A 15,490-nucleotide genomic window follows, 5' to 3' on the forward strand; every position below is an offset into this window, starting at 1 on the left:
CTCTGTGCAAAGACTTGGAATGTTGGGAAAATATGGAAGGAAAAGTAGGATGGCCTGATTCAACGCCCATTGAGTATTGAGAAGGAGCTTCTCGTGGACCTCTTTCCCTTTTGATGGACCATACTTGATAGCCTTTGAAGTATTTTGAATTCTTGTAATCCCAGTGTGTAACCATATAAAGAAAAGTTTGAAACAAGTCCTGACTTGTCGATGTACGATTTAATTTGGGATAACCTCTGAACCCGTTTGTGGTTATATGACGATTTGTTTTTCTTCAGTGACTGTTTGAATGATCATCCTGTATGGTTGCCCCTGCCCTTTGGGACCTGTCTGAAATGAAGATTTTTCATGTCTCCATAAACGAGGTAATGAATGAAGAATTTTCGAGACCTTGCTGTCATTTCTCGCCATTATAATGTTACAGTTACAGCAGCTGCAACTGCTGCTAGAGAGGTCGTCTTCAATCACCAGCAGTCGTGGTCCCAGGTCTCCCAAAAACTTCCTGGCTCCTGATGCATGAAATTTTTTATTTTCTTTTTAGAAGAAAACTTCCGGGGTCTCACTCATGATTGGCCGGAAAAGAAGAACAAAGAAATTTGTTAATGATGAATTACTGTTTTGTTGCAAAGTTTAATTTTAACACGCTTAGAACGACAAATTCCGTATATTCATCACTAAAAGATTACAAATTAGCAATAAAACCAGAATGTCATTTCTAAAAGGTTTGGGGAATTAATGGCAAAATTCAATTTTCAGCCCAAAAAAAGGGAATTAGTGATGCCCCTGGACTAGCAATGGCAAAGGCCTTCGGAGATTTTTGTTTAAAAGGACTATGGGGTGATATCAATTCCTGAATTCTCTCACTGAGCAGGATCAGTTTCCTTGTGCTTGCATCTGATACGGTAAGTGGCTTCTTGTGAACTGTTTCTTTCAACAGTGGCACAAGAAAACTCAAATTTTGATGCTAAAAGGATTTAGGAATAAAACTTGGATTTCATCACTAAAAGGTTATAAAATGAAACAGTTCCCTCCCCTACACACCCAGCTCCCTTCTCTATCAGCAGTTACCAGAAACCTTCACTCAATACAATCACCACCCTTTGTCATTGGCAACCCAAAACCCTCTACCCCTCCTCTGTGGATTTCCTCTCCCTCAAATTCCTTCACTCCTCACCCAACCACCATCTTTTTGTCAATAGCAATAGGAAACCTATTTCCCTACCTCTCCCCAGATTAACTCTTTCTTCCCAATCCATGTCTCCTTTGAATTCCCTCCTCCTCAGATAGGCATCCATTTTGAATCTTGTTTATTTTTAATAGGCAAAGTCTAGTTCTATACAAGATAGAATGCTTTCCATTTTGTTTTTAACTGTTCCACTTCTATCTCTGTTTTTAATATTTTAAGATTTGCATTAACAATTACAAAGCATAAGAAAGAGACTCCATTATCTCCTGTGAGAAAACTTGTCACCAACCTATCAACAAACCTCATCACTAAAACTGCTTTCATGCATCAAAGTTTCTTGATACTCTTTAAATTTATTTTTGTTTTGAAGTGATTTTAAGTTGCAGGTTTGGATGATACTAAGTTAACAGTTATTTGTAATATCACGCTGCAATTCGGATCAATACGAGATTACAGAGGATGTAATGTTCCAGGTTTCAGCAATACCACTTTACAGTTTCTACTTGATACAACCTCAAGACTCAGGAGATACCAAGTTAACACCAGAAGTTGTAATATAATATCAAAGAAACAATACAAAGTTGTTGTCCAAAAGAGCGATACTAGGTTATCAACAAAACCTAGACTACATTACTGAAGGGATTATACTAGAATGCTGCCAACCAGCCAAAGTGAAGCTACATATTGCTGATTGGCTGCCAAGGTTCTAAGTCTTCTCCACACTCTCGATGAACACTTAGGTGGATCAGTCAAACCAGAACCTCTGCTTTCAAACACAACGCTTTGGGAGAATACATTATCTGATTACTTCTAAAATAAAACATAGCTTAAAGTAATCAGCAGTCGATGAGAATTGTCAATTGCAATCAAATCAATGTACACGTCACTGAATTTAAGTATACAAATAGAGCTTTTCATAGTACAACGATTTCACTTGGGAGTGAACATGTTGTGCTTCTCCGATTTGTATGTACAAACTTGAGAAAAGTAAAAGTAGTTTTAATCAAATCTTACTGTATGCCTTCTTTGAAGGGTCCTGAATCATGCAGCAATTTCATGACAAGCTTCATCTGCAAATATAAAATGAAAGGCTGTAGGAAACGAGGAATAAACATCTACTGCAGGTCTTTTTCCATTAGTAAACTCCCATATCCAAGCACCATCGTATATCATGCTTTCATCCATAACCACAAGCTATATTCTTACTTACCATTCCGTATTCAAAAGAATTTAACTGACCGCAGACGGGGCTATGCTATAAACCAGCAGAAGCCCTCTTATTGTTTCCCAATATGATCTTGAGGCAAAGACCAAAAACCACAGAAGAGAATTTCGTATTTAAATTTTTTAGATTCTTGTCTCAGTTCAATCTTATCATTCATCTTTACGTAATACTTATCATAACACAACTAAAAATAATTTCACAACCTGCACTTCCCATTTTTAATTTACTGCAATATTCAGGAAAATATTTGTACCACTTCCAACAATATGCTGTTGCCAACAAACAATAACATCCCTTAAAAAGACCACCTATTTTTCAAGCATGTCCAACAAGAATATAAAACATCAAAATTAATACCTGATCTGTCTCACGCACCAAAAACTCCTCTATGGCCTTCCCAAAGCCACCATCAAGAATGTAGTGGGAACTGTACGTTGTCACAGGGAGGTAACCTCTTTGAATTTTATGTTCCCCTTGAGCTCCAGCCTCTACTCTTTTCAAGTTTAATTCAATAGCTGCTTCAATAGCCTGGAAATGGCAATATATAAGAAGCCTACACAAAATTGTTTCCAATAAATTTTTTAAAATACAATGAGGTTTAGATGGACCTTCAAGCTTCAATAACTTTATTTGTATCTTACTTTCACAATGTAACTCATAAGCTTTACCATAAATGAAATGGCATGTAAACAATCTTTCACATTGGATGGCTCCAGTGAATAAGTTGTTTGCATGATATGAGCAGAGGAGCACTCCCCAACCATTTGCTTTCTCATTTGCCAGCTTCATTGCATGGCTGACCTTTGTTTTCCATTTTTTATTTGTTTTCCCTTTCTTTTCTTTTTTTTATTTTTTTAACTTAGATTGAACTCTCTTTTCTGAGCACTTCCATCGATCTTGTTTTCTGCCTTGTTCAAGAAACATCAAATCCACAGAATTTGAGGTCCCACTAGTGAAAGGCTTTTTGTTCACTAATCTCAATGACAAGACAACATTAGTTGTTTATTCAAAGTCAACTGCCTAAGGACATGCCTGTTGCTTGAAATTAAAATGCCTAACATTAAAAAATGTGGATTTTGAGATAGAGGTCTACCAATTCTAACACCCCATGGCAGGAAATATTTATTTCTCAGCAAATTAAGTTTACTTGACCTGATCCAAAGAGGTAAAAGTTTCATAGTAACCTGGTAATAACAGGCTTCAAAATGTAAACTTGGGTAATAAGCATCTGGCAGGCATCCCCATAGCCGTCCGTATAAAGTATCACCTCCAACAAGGTTAAGAGCTCCAGCAACAAGTTCATCTCCATCTTCAGCAAGTACAAGTAGGACTTGATCACCCATCTTTGACCCCATATTGTGAAAAAATTCATTTGTTAAGAAAGCTCTTCCCCACCTAACATAAAGTGGCAGTGCCATTAGGAAATTTCAGTAATGACGTAAAGCGGATAACAAGCATTGAACTTTCTTCAGCCTCCAAGGTGAGAGTTCCCCTAATCCATTTACAGAGGATAGCCAAAATTAAAGGAGGAAAAACAGTGAGAGTAGAGCTTGGCAGCATAAACAAGGGCTTTGATCTCAGCTTCACTTGAGTTAAATTTGCCCAGGACCAGAGAAGAAAAGAAGCAGCTTAATAACTCTTAACACCCCATCAAACCCTGCTGAAAGGTCCTCCAAAAAACTATGATTCAAACTCAACTAAAGGCAGCCTGACTGATTGATAAAATTGGGTCAATGCCTCCCAAACTGACTAGCTGAAGTTGGGAATCATTTTTCAAACTTACAAACATAGGATCATTTCAAGCCCAAACCTATGTAAGACTATTCTTCCGTGCACAGAAACTTTCACTCTCATACAGCTAACCTGAGATACATATGCAACTATTGATTAGAGGAATTTTTTACCTCCCAACACTTTACCTCATATCCAAGCCTAAACCAATAACACTCAAGACATAGCACATATTTGCACGAGGCAACGAGAACAGAGGCAACATAGACTATAAATACAGGCTTGAGTTGTCAATGATATCATGTTAAAGTTGGGCTGCTTCCTCCCAAAATGACTAACCAAAGTTAGGTGGCCTCTTTCAAAGAAATAAACATGGATCTAAGCCCAAATCAATGTGAGACTATTCTTCCATACACAACAAGTTTCAATCTCAGACAACTAACCTAAGACATAGAGCACATGTACAACTATAAACTAGTGGACCTTTTTACCCAAAAACATTGAGGAAAAACAGTAATAGAGGGAAGAGATGACAACTAGCTTCCAGAACATACAGATGGATAAGAAGGAAGCTAGGGAGGAAGGAATATGGCAAGTCCATAATACCCATTATCCCACGAATTTGGAATTACAAACAAGAACTTTTCCTCTTTTTTTAAATGATAGAACAAGAAGAAAAAAATAGCCTAAACACAGGTAATTTCTCAACTATGCACTGGGATTCCCTATGAATTGTCATGCAAAAATAGCAACTTCTGTAAAACCGAACATGATTACTGCTAAGGACTTGTTCAAACAACCTTGACTTATAGTGCATACATTCGCTTAGTTTATAGGAAACTGCAACCTTTTTCTCTTTTCAGTATGAAACATAAAGAAGCAGATAGCTGAAAAAAGTAAAAATGGAATTTGTATTCTATAATATGTGATTTTTCCACACAATTTAACTTGCAAAAACATGTCTTCCTTGAAAATTATCCTCATCAATGTCTTTTCACGTTAAGAAACCAAGGATACTTCTTAGTTGACAAACACAGTGGTTAGCAAGTGAAAAAGGCCTAAAAGATAAATCCAAATGACTATGTACAAACAATTTCACGAAACTTGATTTTTTTTTCTTTTAATGCCACAGGAATGGTGTCATTTTGAAAAAAATGAAAAATGGTGAACTGAGAAAAATAAAAATATATACAAAGAAATCAAACCACACTTGTTATCTGTTGTACTGCGGTAGAACTTGTAGAAGGAATCCCAATGTCTGGCCTGCCATGAAACCATAATGGATTCTGATAAGAACCGGTGCTAGACTACAGCATATTTTAACAACAGAGGAGAGCAAAGATCATATTCCAAAGGAAGCTGCATGACCCACAAAAAACAGTGCAATACCTCCATTTACTCTATGATGATGACAGAGGAGTACATAAAATTGTCTAAGTAGCCTTCAGCAGCACAAAGATTTGCTTGGCCATACCTTTATCTCATCTCCACGGAGTCGCTTCATTGTTAAATTTTGAGCTGAAATCTGTGTTCGTCATAAATATTCATATATCACTCTGTCTGCAATGATATATCAAGTAATTTTTTAAAGGAAATATTCAGTTTACAAGATACTAAGACGCCTTCTCCTCCAAGTATTGAAATAGAATCATACCATAAACATGACAAAAATGTGATAGATGCAATTTATTTATAAAGAATAGTGATATACATACATGAGTGTATCTGACATGGGGCAAATCAATTGCATACTTCTCATGCACTATGTGAACAAAAAGGTTTACTTTGTTCCAAAGATCTGTTGTTCTACAAAGTCTAACCCAAGAGGGTATTAAACAACAAGATCACAAAACATACACATTAAAGTCCCATCACCAAATTAGGTTCATGGAAGAAAAGCTCAATTTGGTGTTAACATTTGTTCACTTGGATCGGATAATGCTTTGGAATACATAAGCAAGTAGTTTTTTAAGTTTTATCTTCACATGGAATGTAATAATACACTTCTAGTTCCAATCTATACAAGAAAATAGGGTAGTATAAAGGAAAAGCCACCGCTTGTTAGATGTGCTTCATACTCTTTTGTTTCAATTGCAAGTTCCAAACAGTTTTGGGGGGAAGCAGTTTTGACAGCTTGTTACTTGATTAATAGAATCCCATCTTCAATTCTGTAGGGTCAACTACCAATTCAGGTACTACAGGCCACCTTATCTCTCTTTCCTCTTCCTCAGTTTTTTTTTAAGTACCGTTCATTCATCTCTTTTGGCAGTCCCTAGACAAGTTATCCACATGATTTATTAAGTGAATCTTCTTTGGCTACTCTCATAAAAAACAGAGAGGTGTTGTCATCCACTCACCCAGAAAGTCTTTGTCTCAACCGATGTCAGTTTTTTTTAAAGTGTGCCTTGATTCTGGTATGGATATTGTTGAGTTTGGCCTTCCTCTATCCTTCTTCCAATTCCAGTTTCTGAAGTACCTGTGATAGACACATCACTACAAAAACCACTGGAAGTGTACAAGAAGCAGAAGATGCAGACAAATTCAGCAGATACATGAGCAGGTCTTCCACCTCAATCATGACTTCACCAGGAGATCCATCTCATCAAGATGTTTCAGATCTTGATCTTCCTTTGCCGTCAAAGAAGGGGTAAGATCATCCACAAGATATCCCATTGCCAAATTTGTTCCATTTTATTATCCTCTATGTTTACGTCCTTTGTCTCATCCATGTCTACGGCATCTATTCTGAAGTCATACCAGGATGCTATGGAAAACCACAATGGAGAAGTGCTATGAAGGAGGAGATGCTAGCTTTACAGTCTTGACAAACGTGTTGGGTGGCCCAGCTGAAGGGGCTGAGGTAGGTAGTTGTTGATGGGTGTTAACCGTAAAAAATAAGATATAATCATTAATAAGATAGATTCATTTAGCACTAAAAAGTCAGGTTAGTTGACAAAGGATGTACTCTTAACTTAAGGGATAAATTACCTAGAAACCTTCGCTCTTGTGGCTCATCTCAGCTCCATTAGAATCTTAATTTCTGTTGTTGTTAATTTGAGGTGGCCCTATAAATTGATGGGAAAGATGGCTCCCGACGCGGCGACCGGGTCTGCGAGCGGAACGACATTGGTGCTAGTGTCTACGACGGGATACGCCTCTGTCGCAACTGGCTCTGGCTTCTACCTTCTGTCTCCCGACGACAATGCCTCCGCTGAGCTCCAGCACAGCGATCTCCCACCAATCGTGGAGTCTCGATGACTGGTGAAACCGGACTCCTGTGTGGATGGCCCGCTGAAGACAACAACTCGAGTTGCCTTTTCGACCAGCATTTCTCGACAGGGCGTCATCGACACCATGACAAAGAAGGACGCCACAACAAGGACAATTGTTTCAACTGCCATTGTGCTAACGGGAGACGCTGCAAAGATGACTAAAATGCTACCGACTGATAAATTGTGACCAGGAGATTAGAGGGAAGATTTTTATTGCCGAAAATCTCCACAGGCAAGGTTTTTCAAGCCCTAATGCAGTCTGACCTCTCTATGATACTTGCAACGAGTCGGTCCAGCATTTCCTCATTCATTGCAGCTATTCTTGGAAAGTCTGGACGAAAGTCTTCCATAAAATCAATCTTCAGCTTGCCCTTCCGCAAGACGTAATTGGAACTATCCGGATGGTAAGAAGCACCCCTCTCCCCAAGCTTGGCAAGATCCTTTTATATGCATGTCTTGCCCATGTGCCCTGGTGCATTTGATAAGAGCGCAACAACAGGCGTTTTAATCACAAGTCCAGCAGTGTTGATCGTTCTATCGAGCTGGTTGTGGGTCTTATCACCAGCTAGCTTCACTCTCGTCATGAATTCTTTGCTCTCTAAGAGGTGTTTGGCGTATCCTCATCCACATAGCGGGCCATCCAAGACACTTGGCACGGTTAAATAGTCCCCCCTCCTCCGAACAGTATCAAGCTGAACTTTGACGGAAGTGCCTTGGATGCCTGGGTCCGATTGGCTTTGGGGGCATATTCTGCAACTCCTCAGGTGAGGCTATCTTGTCCTATGCGGGACCTCTGGGGCTTGCTGACTCTACCACCACTGAAATCTTTGCTCTCCTCCACAGTTTGAATATCTTCAAGGAATGGCTATCCAGGCATTTACTCATTGAAGGTGACTCTACTGTCATTATTAGCTGGGGATCGGATTTGGCCTCACCCCCTTGGCACCACAGGCCTACCTTGCATTCCATTTATAACATTCTATCTGCTATTTCATGCGCTTGGAACCATGTAATCAGATCGCCAAATTCTTTTGCCGATAAATTAGATAAATCTAGGACCTCCCTCCAATCTCTCACTGTTTGGGATGTCCCCGCTCTGATGTAATTTTCTCTTGTTAATATAATTCTCAGCACTATTTCAAAAAGATAAAAATTCGAGGTGACCCTTTCAGCAACTCGATGTCAAAGCTTCCTTCTTATATGGAGATATAATTTTTTTTTTTTTGAGAGGGGCGTGGTGCGATTCGAACTCGCGACCTGACGCACCTGATGTAAAGAAAATACCACTAGACCAAACGGCCTTAGGTTATATGGAGATATAATTGAAGAATTTATATGGAGCAACCTCTTAAATTTGCTACTTAGAGGGAGAACGTTAAGGTGTGTTGTCTAAAAAGGGCCATATATGGTCTAAAACAATGTTCCCAAGAGTAGTTTGATAAATTTAGTAAAGCAGTAACGGCCTTTGCTTGTAACAAATGTCATGTAGAACATTATCTGTTTGTCTTCAGGAGAAAAATTTGGTGTGGCTATACTAATTGTCCACATAGATGGTGTTATATTCTTAGGCAATGATGTGCAGGAAATTGAGGACATCAAAGTTTTTTTGAAGTAAACTTTCAGACTTAAGGACTTATGACCAATAAAATATTTCTCAGCATTGAATTGTCATTACACTGTCCCAAAGAAGTATTTGACAAATTTGCTGATAGAAAAAGGTTTGCTTGGTACCAAACCATTGGAAACACCTATGTCTATACATGCAAATTTGCATGCAGAGCAGAATCCATCACCCAAGAGACAAGACACAGAATCATTGGCTAGTTGGTATAACACTGTCATTAGAACTGATATTGCTTGTGTAGTAAGTGTGGTGAGTCAATTTATGGAATCTATAACACAAACTCATTTAGATGCTGTGCACCGAATGTTAAGGTATTTGAAAAGAACTTCTGAACTACGGTTACTATATAAATCTCACAATCATCTTGACATTACTTGTTTCTTGGATGTTGATTATAGTGGAGACTAATAAATGGACAACTATTGTTTATTGCAATTTTTTGGGCAGTAACCTTGTTGTGTGGGAAAGTAAAAAACAAACGATGGTAGCAAGTACCGATGCCAGATACAAATATATGTGTCATACAGCATGTGAACTTATGTGGGTTAATTGGTTTGACAATCAAGAAACTATGATGATATGTTGTGACGATTACGTAGGCAATATTATTGTCAATAATCCAATGTTTCATGAAGGGACCAAGCACATTGAAGTGGATTACCACTTTAATCAAGAAGCTATGATGAGTGAAAATATTATAACTCTGTACGTCCACTCTAAAGTTCGACTAGGAGACTTCTTCACTAAGGCCTTGCAAATAACAGTTTAGTATCTTTTGTAGCAAGCTAGGGTTGTTTGATAACTGTGCTCCAACATGAGGGGAAGTGCTGAAGTAACTAATGTCTATCCATGAGAACTTTCTGGTAATTATAGATTAGAGTACTCGAGTCCGTAGAGTGTCAAGTATAATTTTGCTCTAGGGGGTATTTTTGTCATAGAAATTATGTACTTGAAAGAAGATATATGGAGCACTCTAGACAGTTTGTAATATCTTTATTAGATATTTAATGAAAGAAGAGGTGAGAGATCAACAAATGACCAAATTTCTCTCCCATAGTTTTGCAACAAAGAGGTGTGCTTCTTTCTTTCTTCCTTAACCTACTTTTCTTCTTAATTTCTTAACTTTCGACTTGAAATAAACTTTCTAATTGAAGCCTTTTAACTAGACAAGTAGTTGCTAACTTAAGTGATGCTTTCAACAAAAACAACAGGTTTTCAAAAAAACAAAAACAACAGATTACTTCTTAGTTAAAACTACCAGGTACAGTAAGATGCCTTTATTTTGGTTTTTCTACTAGGAAATAAGAAGCTGCAGCTTATAGACATTCCTTTTTTTAAAAAAAATATAAGCCTAGACATTCCAATTTAATACTTTTTATTTTAAGAATTTGAATCTAAAATAAGAAAGTCAAATTTCTTTCTATTCAGTTTCCTTGTACTTTAGTTATTTAGTCATAATGGTAGATTGGGGGTGTAATGGGATATTGAACACTAATAGATAGTTAAAGGGCTAAATTAGTCATATAGGAAAAATGTAGTAGGCACCAAATAGGAGCAAGTAAGTAGGCGTTCTCTCTTAAGAGGGGTTTCGTTTTAAGTAGGCTCTTTAATTAGAAATTGTCTAGGAGTTAATTACCTTGAATTGTAATCTATAGTAATCTATCTATAAGAGAATTCAACGGACATGGGATAGCATTGAAAACCCTAAAACTTGTTTATGTCTCTTTTGTGTCTCTAGCATCTCCAAGGCTTACGCTCTCTTCCTACCTCTTTCCTCTCAGCAACTCCCTCCACCTTGCTAAGTTTCTCTCTTTCTCTTCTCGAGTTAGAAAAAATTGTAACATAACTGTTCAATATTACGATGTACTGCATTCTATTAGTTGGGACAAAACCTCCTAAATTTGGTTCTTCATTTTGGGACTATTTGGCTCAATTTTAACACTTCTTAAGTTTTATCTGCTTTGAAGATAAAACCAATTCACCAAGCTCCATTGTTCCAGTATTTGCACCATTTTACATCTATATATATACACACATATAGATAGATAGATGGATAGATAGCTAGATAGATAAATACATATGGATATAGATATAGAAATAGATATAGATATATTATCAAGCAAAACAAATATAAAGCATTTCACCTCTAAATTACATTTTTTCTGTCAACTAGAGCAATCATCAGATCTGGGTGTGACTCATGAGTGGACCATAGCCATGGGCTTTCCCCCCAAGATGGCTTAATGCTGCTAGTGCCGTGGAGTTCCTACTTCAGTATTTTTATTTTCTTAGAAGTTTACGACTTTAGAAAGTGTCTTTTCAAAAATTAATTTTTTAAAGCAATTAGGAGTTTATATTCCATACCAGTATCATTCTATTAAGAGTTTCTTACTCTGAGTCTGCTACTAGGTCTTCATACTTGTCCTTTGTGTCATTAAGAGTTTCGTAATGTTCATCATACATCTATTGATGAGTCATGTCCAATTTGGCTTGGTACAGTAACACAGATGTTTCCTAGTGCTTCTTAGAAGCATGTGTGTTCACTAAGCCATTTCATACAATATTTTTTTTTTTTGAAATGATCTGATGAGCATAGACATCTATTATCATTTAATTTCAGTCACCAAGTATCCAAGTCATCTTTCCGTATCTAGTATCAAAAAACACATCCCAGCTTTTCAGTGTCCCATATGGGTCCCAAATCTGAGACATGAAACCCTAATTAGTAGCTTTTAATAGGAGTTCGGCTGGCCAAGTACTCACTATTTGAAAGGAGTAAGGTTAATTTAAGTTAGCATAGTTGTATGGAAGGAGTGCTAGTTTTAGTAAGTTTCTAAGAAAAAGTTGGTAAGAGAAGGCCTCATTCTCCTAAGAAGAGCACCTTGTTCTGTTTGAATTTAATAAGGTTCTGCTCAGACAACACACCAGCTTGCAAAGGAGGGCAAATTGTTGATAACGTTCACTGTAAATTTTGCAATTTTATATTAGAAATTGAATATCATTTTTTTTCATTTACTGCCCACTCACTAGACTTGTTTGGAGTGTTTTTGAAAAAAGTTTGAGTACTCGATTTAATTCCCTCTAATGTTTCCAGATTTAATAAATCAAATCCTTAATAGTTCATTATCGAAAGAGGGTAAGCTTCTTTGGCAAGCTTCATTTTCTGCTTGTTGTTCGGGTTCTTTAGGAAAGAAAGAAATTGGAGAACTTTCTTTCCAGTTTGATGTTGATTAATATCCTCATTTGCTGTATTTTCTGACTGTTAAACCTAAAGTGTTATACATTCTACTCCAGAAATTCTCACCATTTGCAAAAACAAAAAATAAATAAGGTTCTAGAGTATTTGACAATTTATCATGCATAATTTTGAAAATCCCTTCTAATATCAAGTGCAAATCCAATGACAAGTTGTTTTGAATTTGTTCCAAATAGTCATAAGTGCAAATTAGTTTTATTGCTTTCTTAATTCTTCCTATGCCATACCATTGTTCCTCTAGTAACCTAATAGCATCTTTTTTCAATGATGCTGTACCTTGAGCCTCGTATTTGAACAAAAAATAGTGTTCACCTACACCAATGGATTTGGTTAGCCTTTTCAGATGGCCGTTGATCAACCCACATGCTGAGGCACACTAATAACCAGTAAACAGTCATCCCAGTATTAATTATTAGCTGTATGAAGGCAAGAAACTCCATATCTTTTACCAGACTATATTAGTACAGGTCAAATAATAGAGCAGTAAAGTGCTAAGACTAGCCTACCTTTTTGCGTTCTTGACGAATATTTTTCCGTTTATTTTGCTTCAGGTCCATCAAGAACTCATTAAAACTGAAAAACAAATTACATACGTTATAATAAGCAGCAAAATTTGCATACTCAAGGAAACTTGAGTGAGTGAATGAGTGAGTGAATGAGTGAATGAGTGAGAGAGGGAAAAATTGCAAAACGGGTCTTTTTCAGGCATAAGGATCTAATTACATTTTACTCAGTGTACACACCACAGCAATATGCAAGAGCCAGATTTTCTAAATTGAAGAAAGGGTTAATTGCCTATATACCCCAAAAATAAAGCAAATTATCTGCATACCCCTGAGTTTCAAGCTAATGCCTACAAACCCTTGTAATACCAAAATTGCATATATACCATTGTAATACCAAAATTACCTATATGCCCTAGTAATATCACCAAAATGCCTCCAGACCCCGTCTCTGAAAATAGACAGTCAACTTTGACTCATAAAAAGACAAAAATACCCTCCAAAGAATTGTTAAAGTTGGACGCATTCACCGCCAAAATGACTAGTCATAGTTAGGGAGTTCACTTCCTAACTAACAAGCATAGGGTCCTTTGAAACCCAAACCACTGTGGAACTATTTTCCCATGCACAACTCTCATTCTCAGACAAATTAGCCTAAGACGTGAAGAACATGTACAACAATAAACTAGCAAACTGTTTTACCAACAACTTAACCAAAGACATGAAGAATATAAGGCCACGTGATGCCAACATGGAATGAAAACACACCTAAAAGACCAAGTTTGCACTTCAAAACTAAACCCTGTCCTAAAAAGAATCACTGTCATTATGCCCTAGAGTTTCTTAATCCAACCTAAACCCTAACGGAATTGAGATTGAAGAGGAAAAGGCAGCAACTTTCATTCAAAATTCATAACTGAAGTGTGGGAGAGGTTTTAAAATTAGTACACTAAACCCAACCACCCCCTTCCCTTACAAAATGTCACTTAAGTTTCCTCCCTTAAAATTACAAGGATGCCCTCTCTAGCTTAATAAGTGTTAAGGAATAGTCCCACATAGATTAATGAGTACAAAGATATTAAGTTTATTAGTTGGTAAAGAGGTTTCCTAAGTTGGCTAGTCATTTTGGGATAGGGCCTTCAACCAAATTTAACATGGTATCAGAGCTATAACTCAAGTCTTGGGCAAGTTTCTTTAGATTTTGTGGATATTCTCTCCATTTTTGGCAATCTCCTTGAAGGTTTTCCCCACATTTCTGGACTGGTAGGGTAAAATTTTCATTTTTTTCCCTTTTTCTTCCTATCTTAGCCTATTGGCTATTGGCTAATGATTACTGCTTCTATTTGACTAAATGTTGGGATTTAGAAGTGTTTAATGATCCCAATTTGAGGAAATTTCTCAAATCTGTCTGCGTCGTCAACCTAATGCTTGCAGCATCATCCATATAGCCTACGCCATCTTGATTTCTTGCAATTAGATCATTCTTTCATTGATTTATGGTCTCAATTACTGGAATTGATTACTATTGGTTCTAAATTGAATGAATTGGGTGCTGCATTGCCCTAATTGAATTCGGTGTGGGGCCCACTTGACTACGCAAATATTGAAATTTGGGGAAAGTGCTTCCCTTTGGTTAATTGACGCTCCAGTGTACTAAATTGTGGTGTTTGGTGATATTTAATGGCTGATTCCAGCACACGGGTTGCTGTCCAAAGGACTGTTGAGAGCTCAGATATGAAATTCTCTCAGTTTATTCAGATAACTACAATCCGGTTGAATGGATCGAATTATGTAAACTGGTCTAGATCAGTTTTGATGTATTTGAGGGCTAGAAGAATGGTAAAATATATAAATGATGATCCCCCGGTACCTGTTACTGAAGATTGGGTGGCAGAAGATAATTTAGTAATGACCTGGTTGGTCAATAGTATGGAATCTAGATTTAGTAATCAGATTTTGAGTTGCAATACTGCTAAGGCAACGTGGACTGCATTGGCTTCCATTTTGTCTCAAGAAAGTAATTTATCAAGGATCTATGAGTTATATGTGAAGTTCTTTAATATGAAGCGTGGAGGTAGATCAGTGACAGATTATTTCACTGAGATGAGGGGAGTACTACAGGAGATTAGTACATTCCATCCTTTTACTAAAAATGTTGAAGACATCCATAAGAAAGAAAATCAGATTCAAGTAACCCGGTTTTTGGATGGTTTGGGGCATGAGTATAATGCTATTAGAGCCCAATTGTTGGTTAATGAGGATGTGACCACTCTTGAGCAAGCTTTTAACAGAGTTGTTCGAGCTGAAGGTGCAATTGTAAATAAGAATGAGTCAGGTGGAGCCCTCTCAGAAGCAGCTGCTCGTAACCTTCAATCTTCAACTGGTAAGCCCAACGGTCAATTTCATGGTGGTAATAATAGAGGTAGAGGTCACTCTTACACAATCCGTGGTTGTGGCTGAAATGATCGGGGGATCGAAAATGTGTTTATTGTGGTAGGACTAATCATATTTCTGAGAAATACTAGGACAAATTTAGTAAACCTACCTGGGCCAATTCTATAGTCACAGATAAGGACGCCTCCTCACACACTAGATCGTATGAGGAAATTCAGCAGTTATTACAGCGATTGGGTGAACTGACTGTTTCATCTACTGCTTCTCAAACTACTGAGATTCCTCCTTCTTCCTCAGCA

The 15,490-nt window shown here is 37.3% G+C and overlaps 1 protein-coding gene across 1 annotated transcript in view; it reads right to left on the reverse strand.

Moving 5' to 3' along the window:
• Positions 1-1,780: 1,780 nt before the first annotated feature.
• The window catches only part of LOC137946425 (uncharacterized), a 31,015-nt gene continuing 17,305 nt past the window's right edge, over positions 1,781-15,490 (reverse strand). Inside the window, exons 7-12 of the mRNA XM_068792706.1 lie at positions 12,801-12,867; positions 5,617-5,667; positions 5,353-5,405; positions 3,596-3,806; positions 2,769-2,939; positions 1,781-2,256 (exon numbers count right to left, since the gene is read on the reverse strand). Coding sequence (XP_068648807.1) covers positions 2,197-2,256; positions 2,769-2,939; positions 3,596-3,806; positions 5,353-5,405; positions 5,617-5,667; positions 12,801-12,867 — 613 coding nt within the window. The 3' untranslated portion in view covers positions 1,781-2,196. The remainder of the gene's footprint in view (positions 2,257-2,768; positions 2,940-3,595; positions 3,807-5,352; positions 5,406-5,616; positions 5,668-12,800; positions 12,868-15,490) is intronic.

Source organism: Aristolochia californica, unplaced genomic scaffold (assembly GCF_029961685.1).
Source record: "Aristolochia californica isolate CCGP_79_NKW_82.1479 unplaced genomic scaffold, dmAriCali1.0.hap1 SCAF_12, whole genome shotgun sequence".
Classification (NCBI taxonomy): domain Eukaryota; kingdom Viridiplantae; phylum Streptophyta; class Magnoliopsida; order Piperales; family Aristolochiaceae; genus Aristolochia; species Aristolochia californica.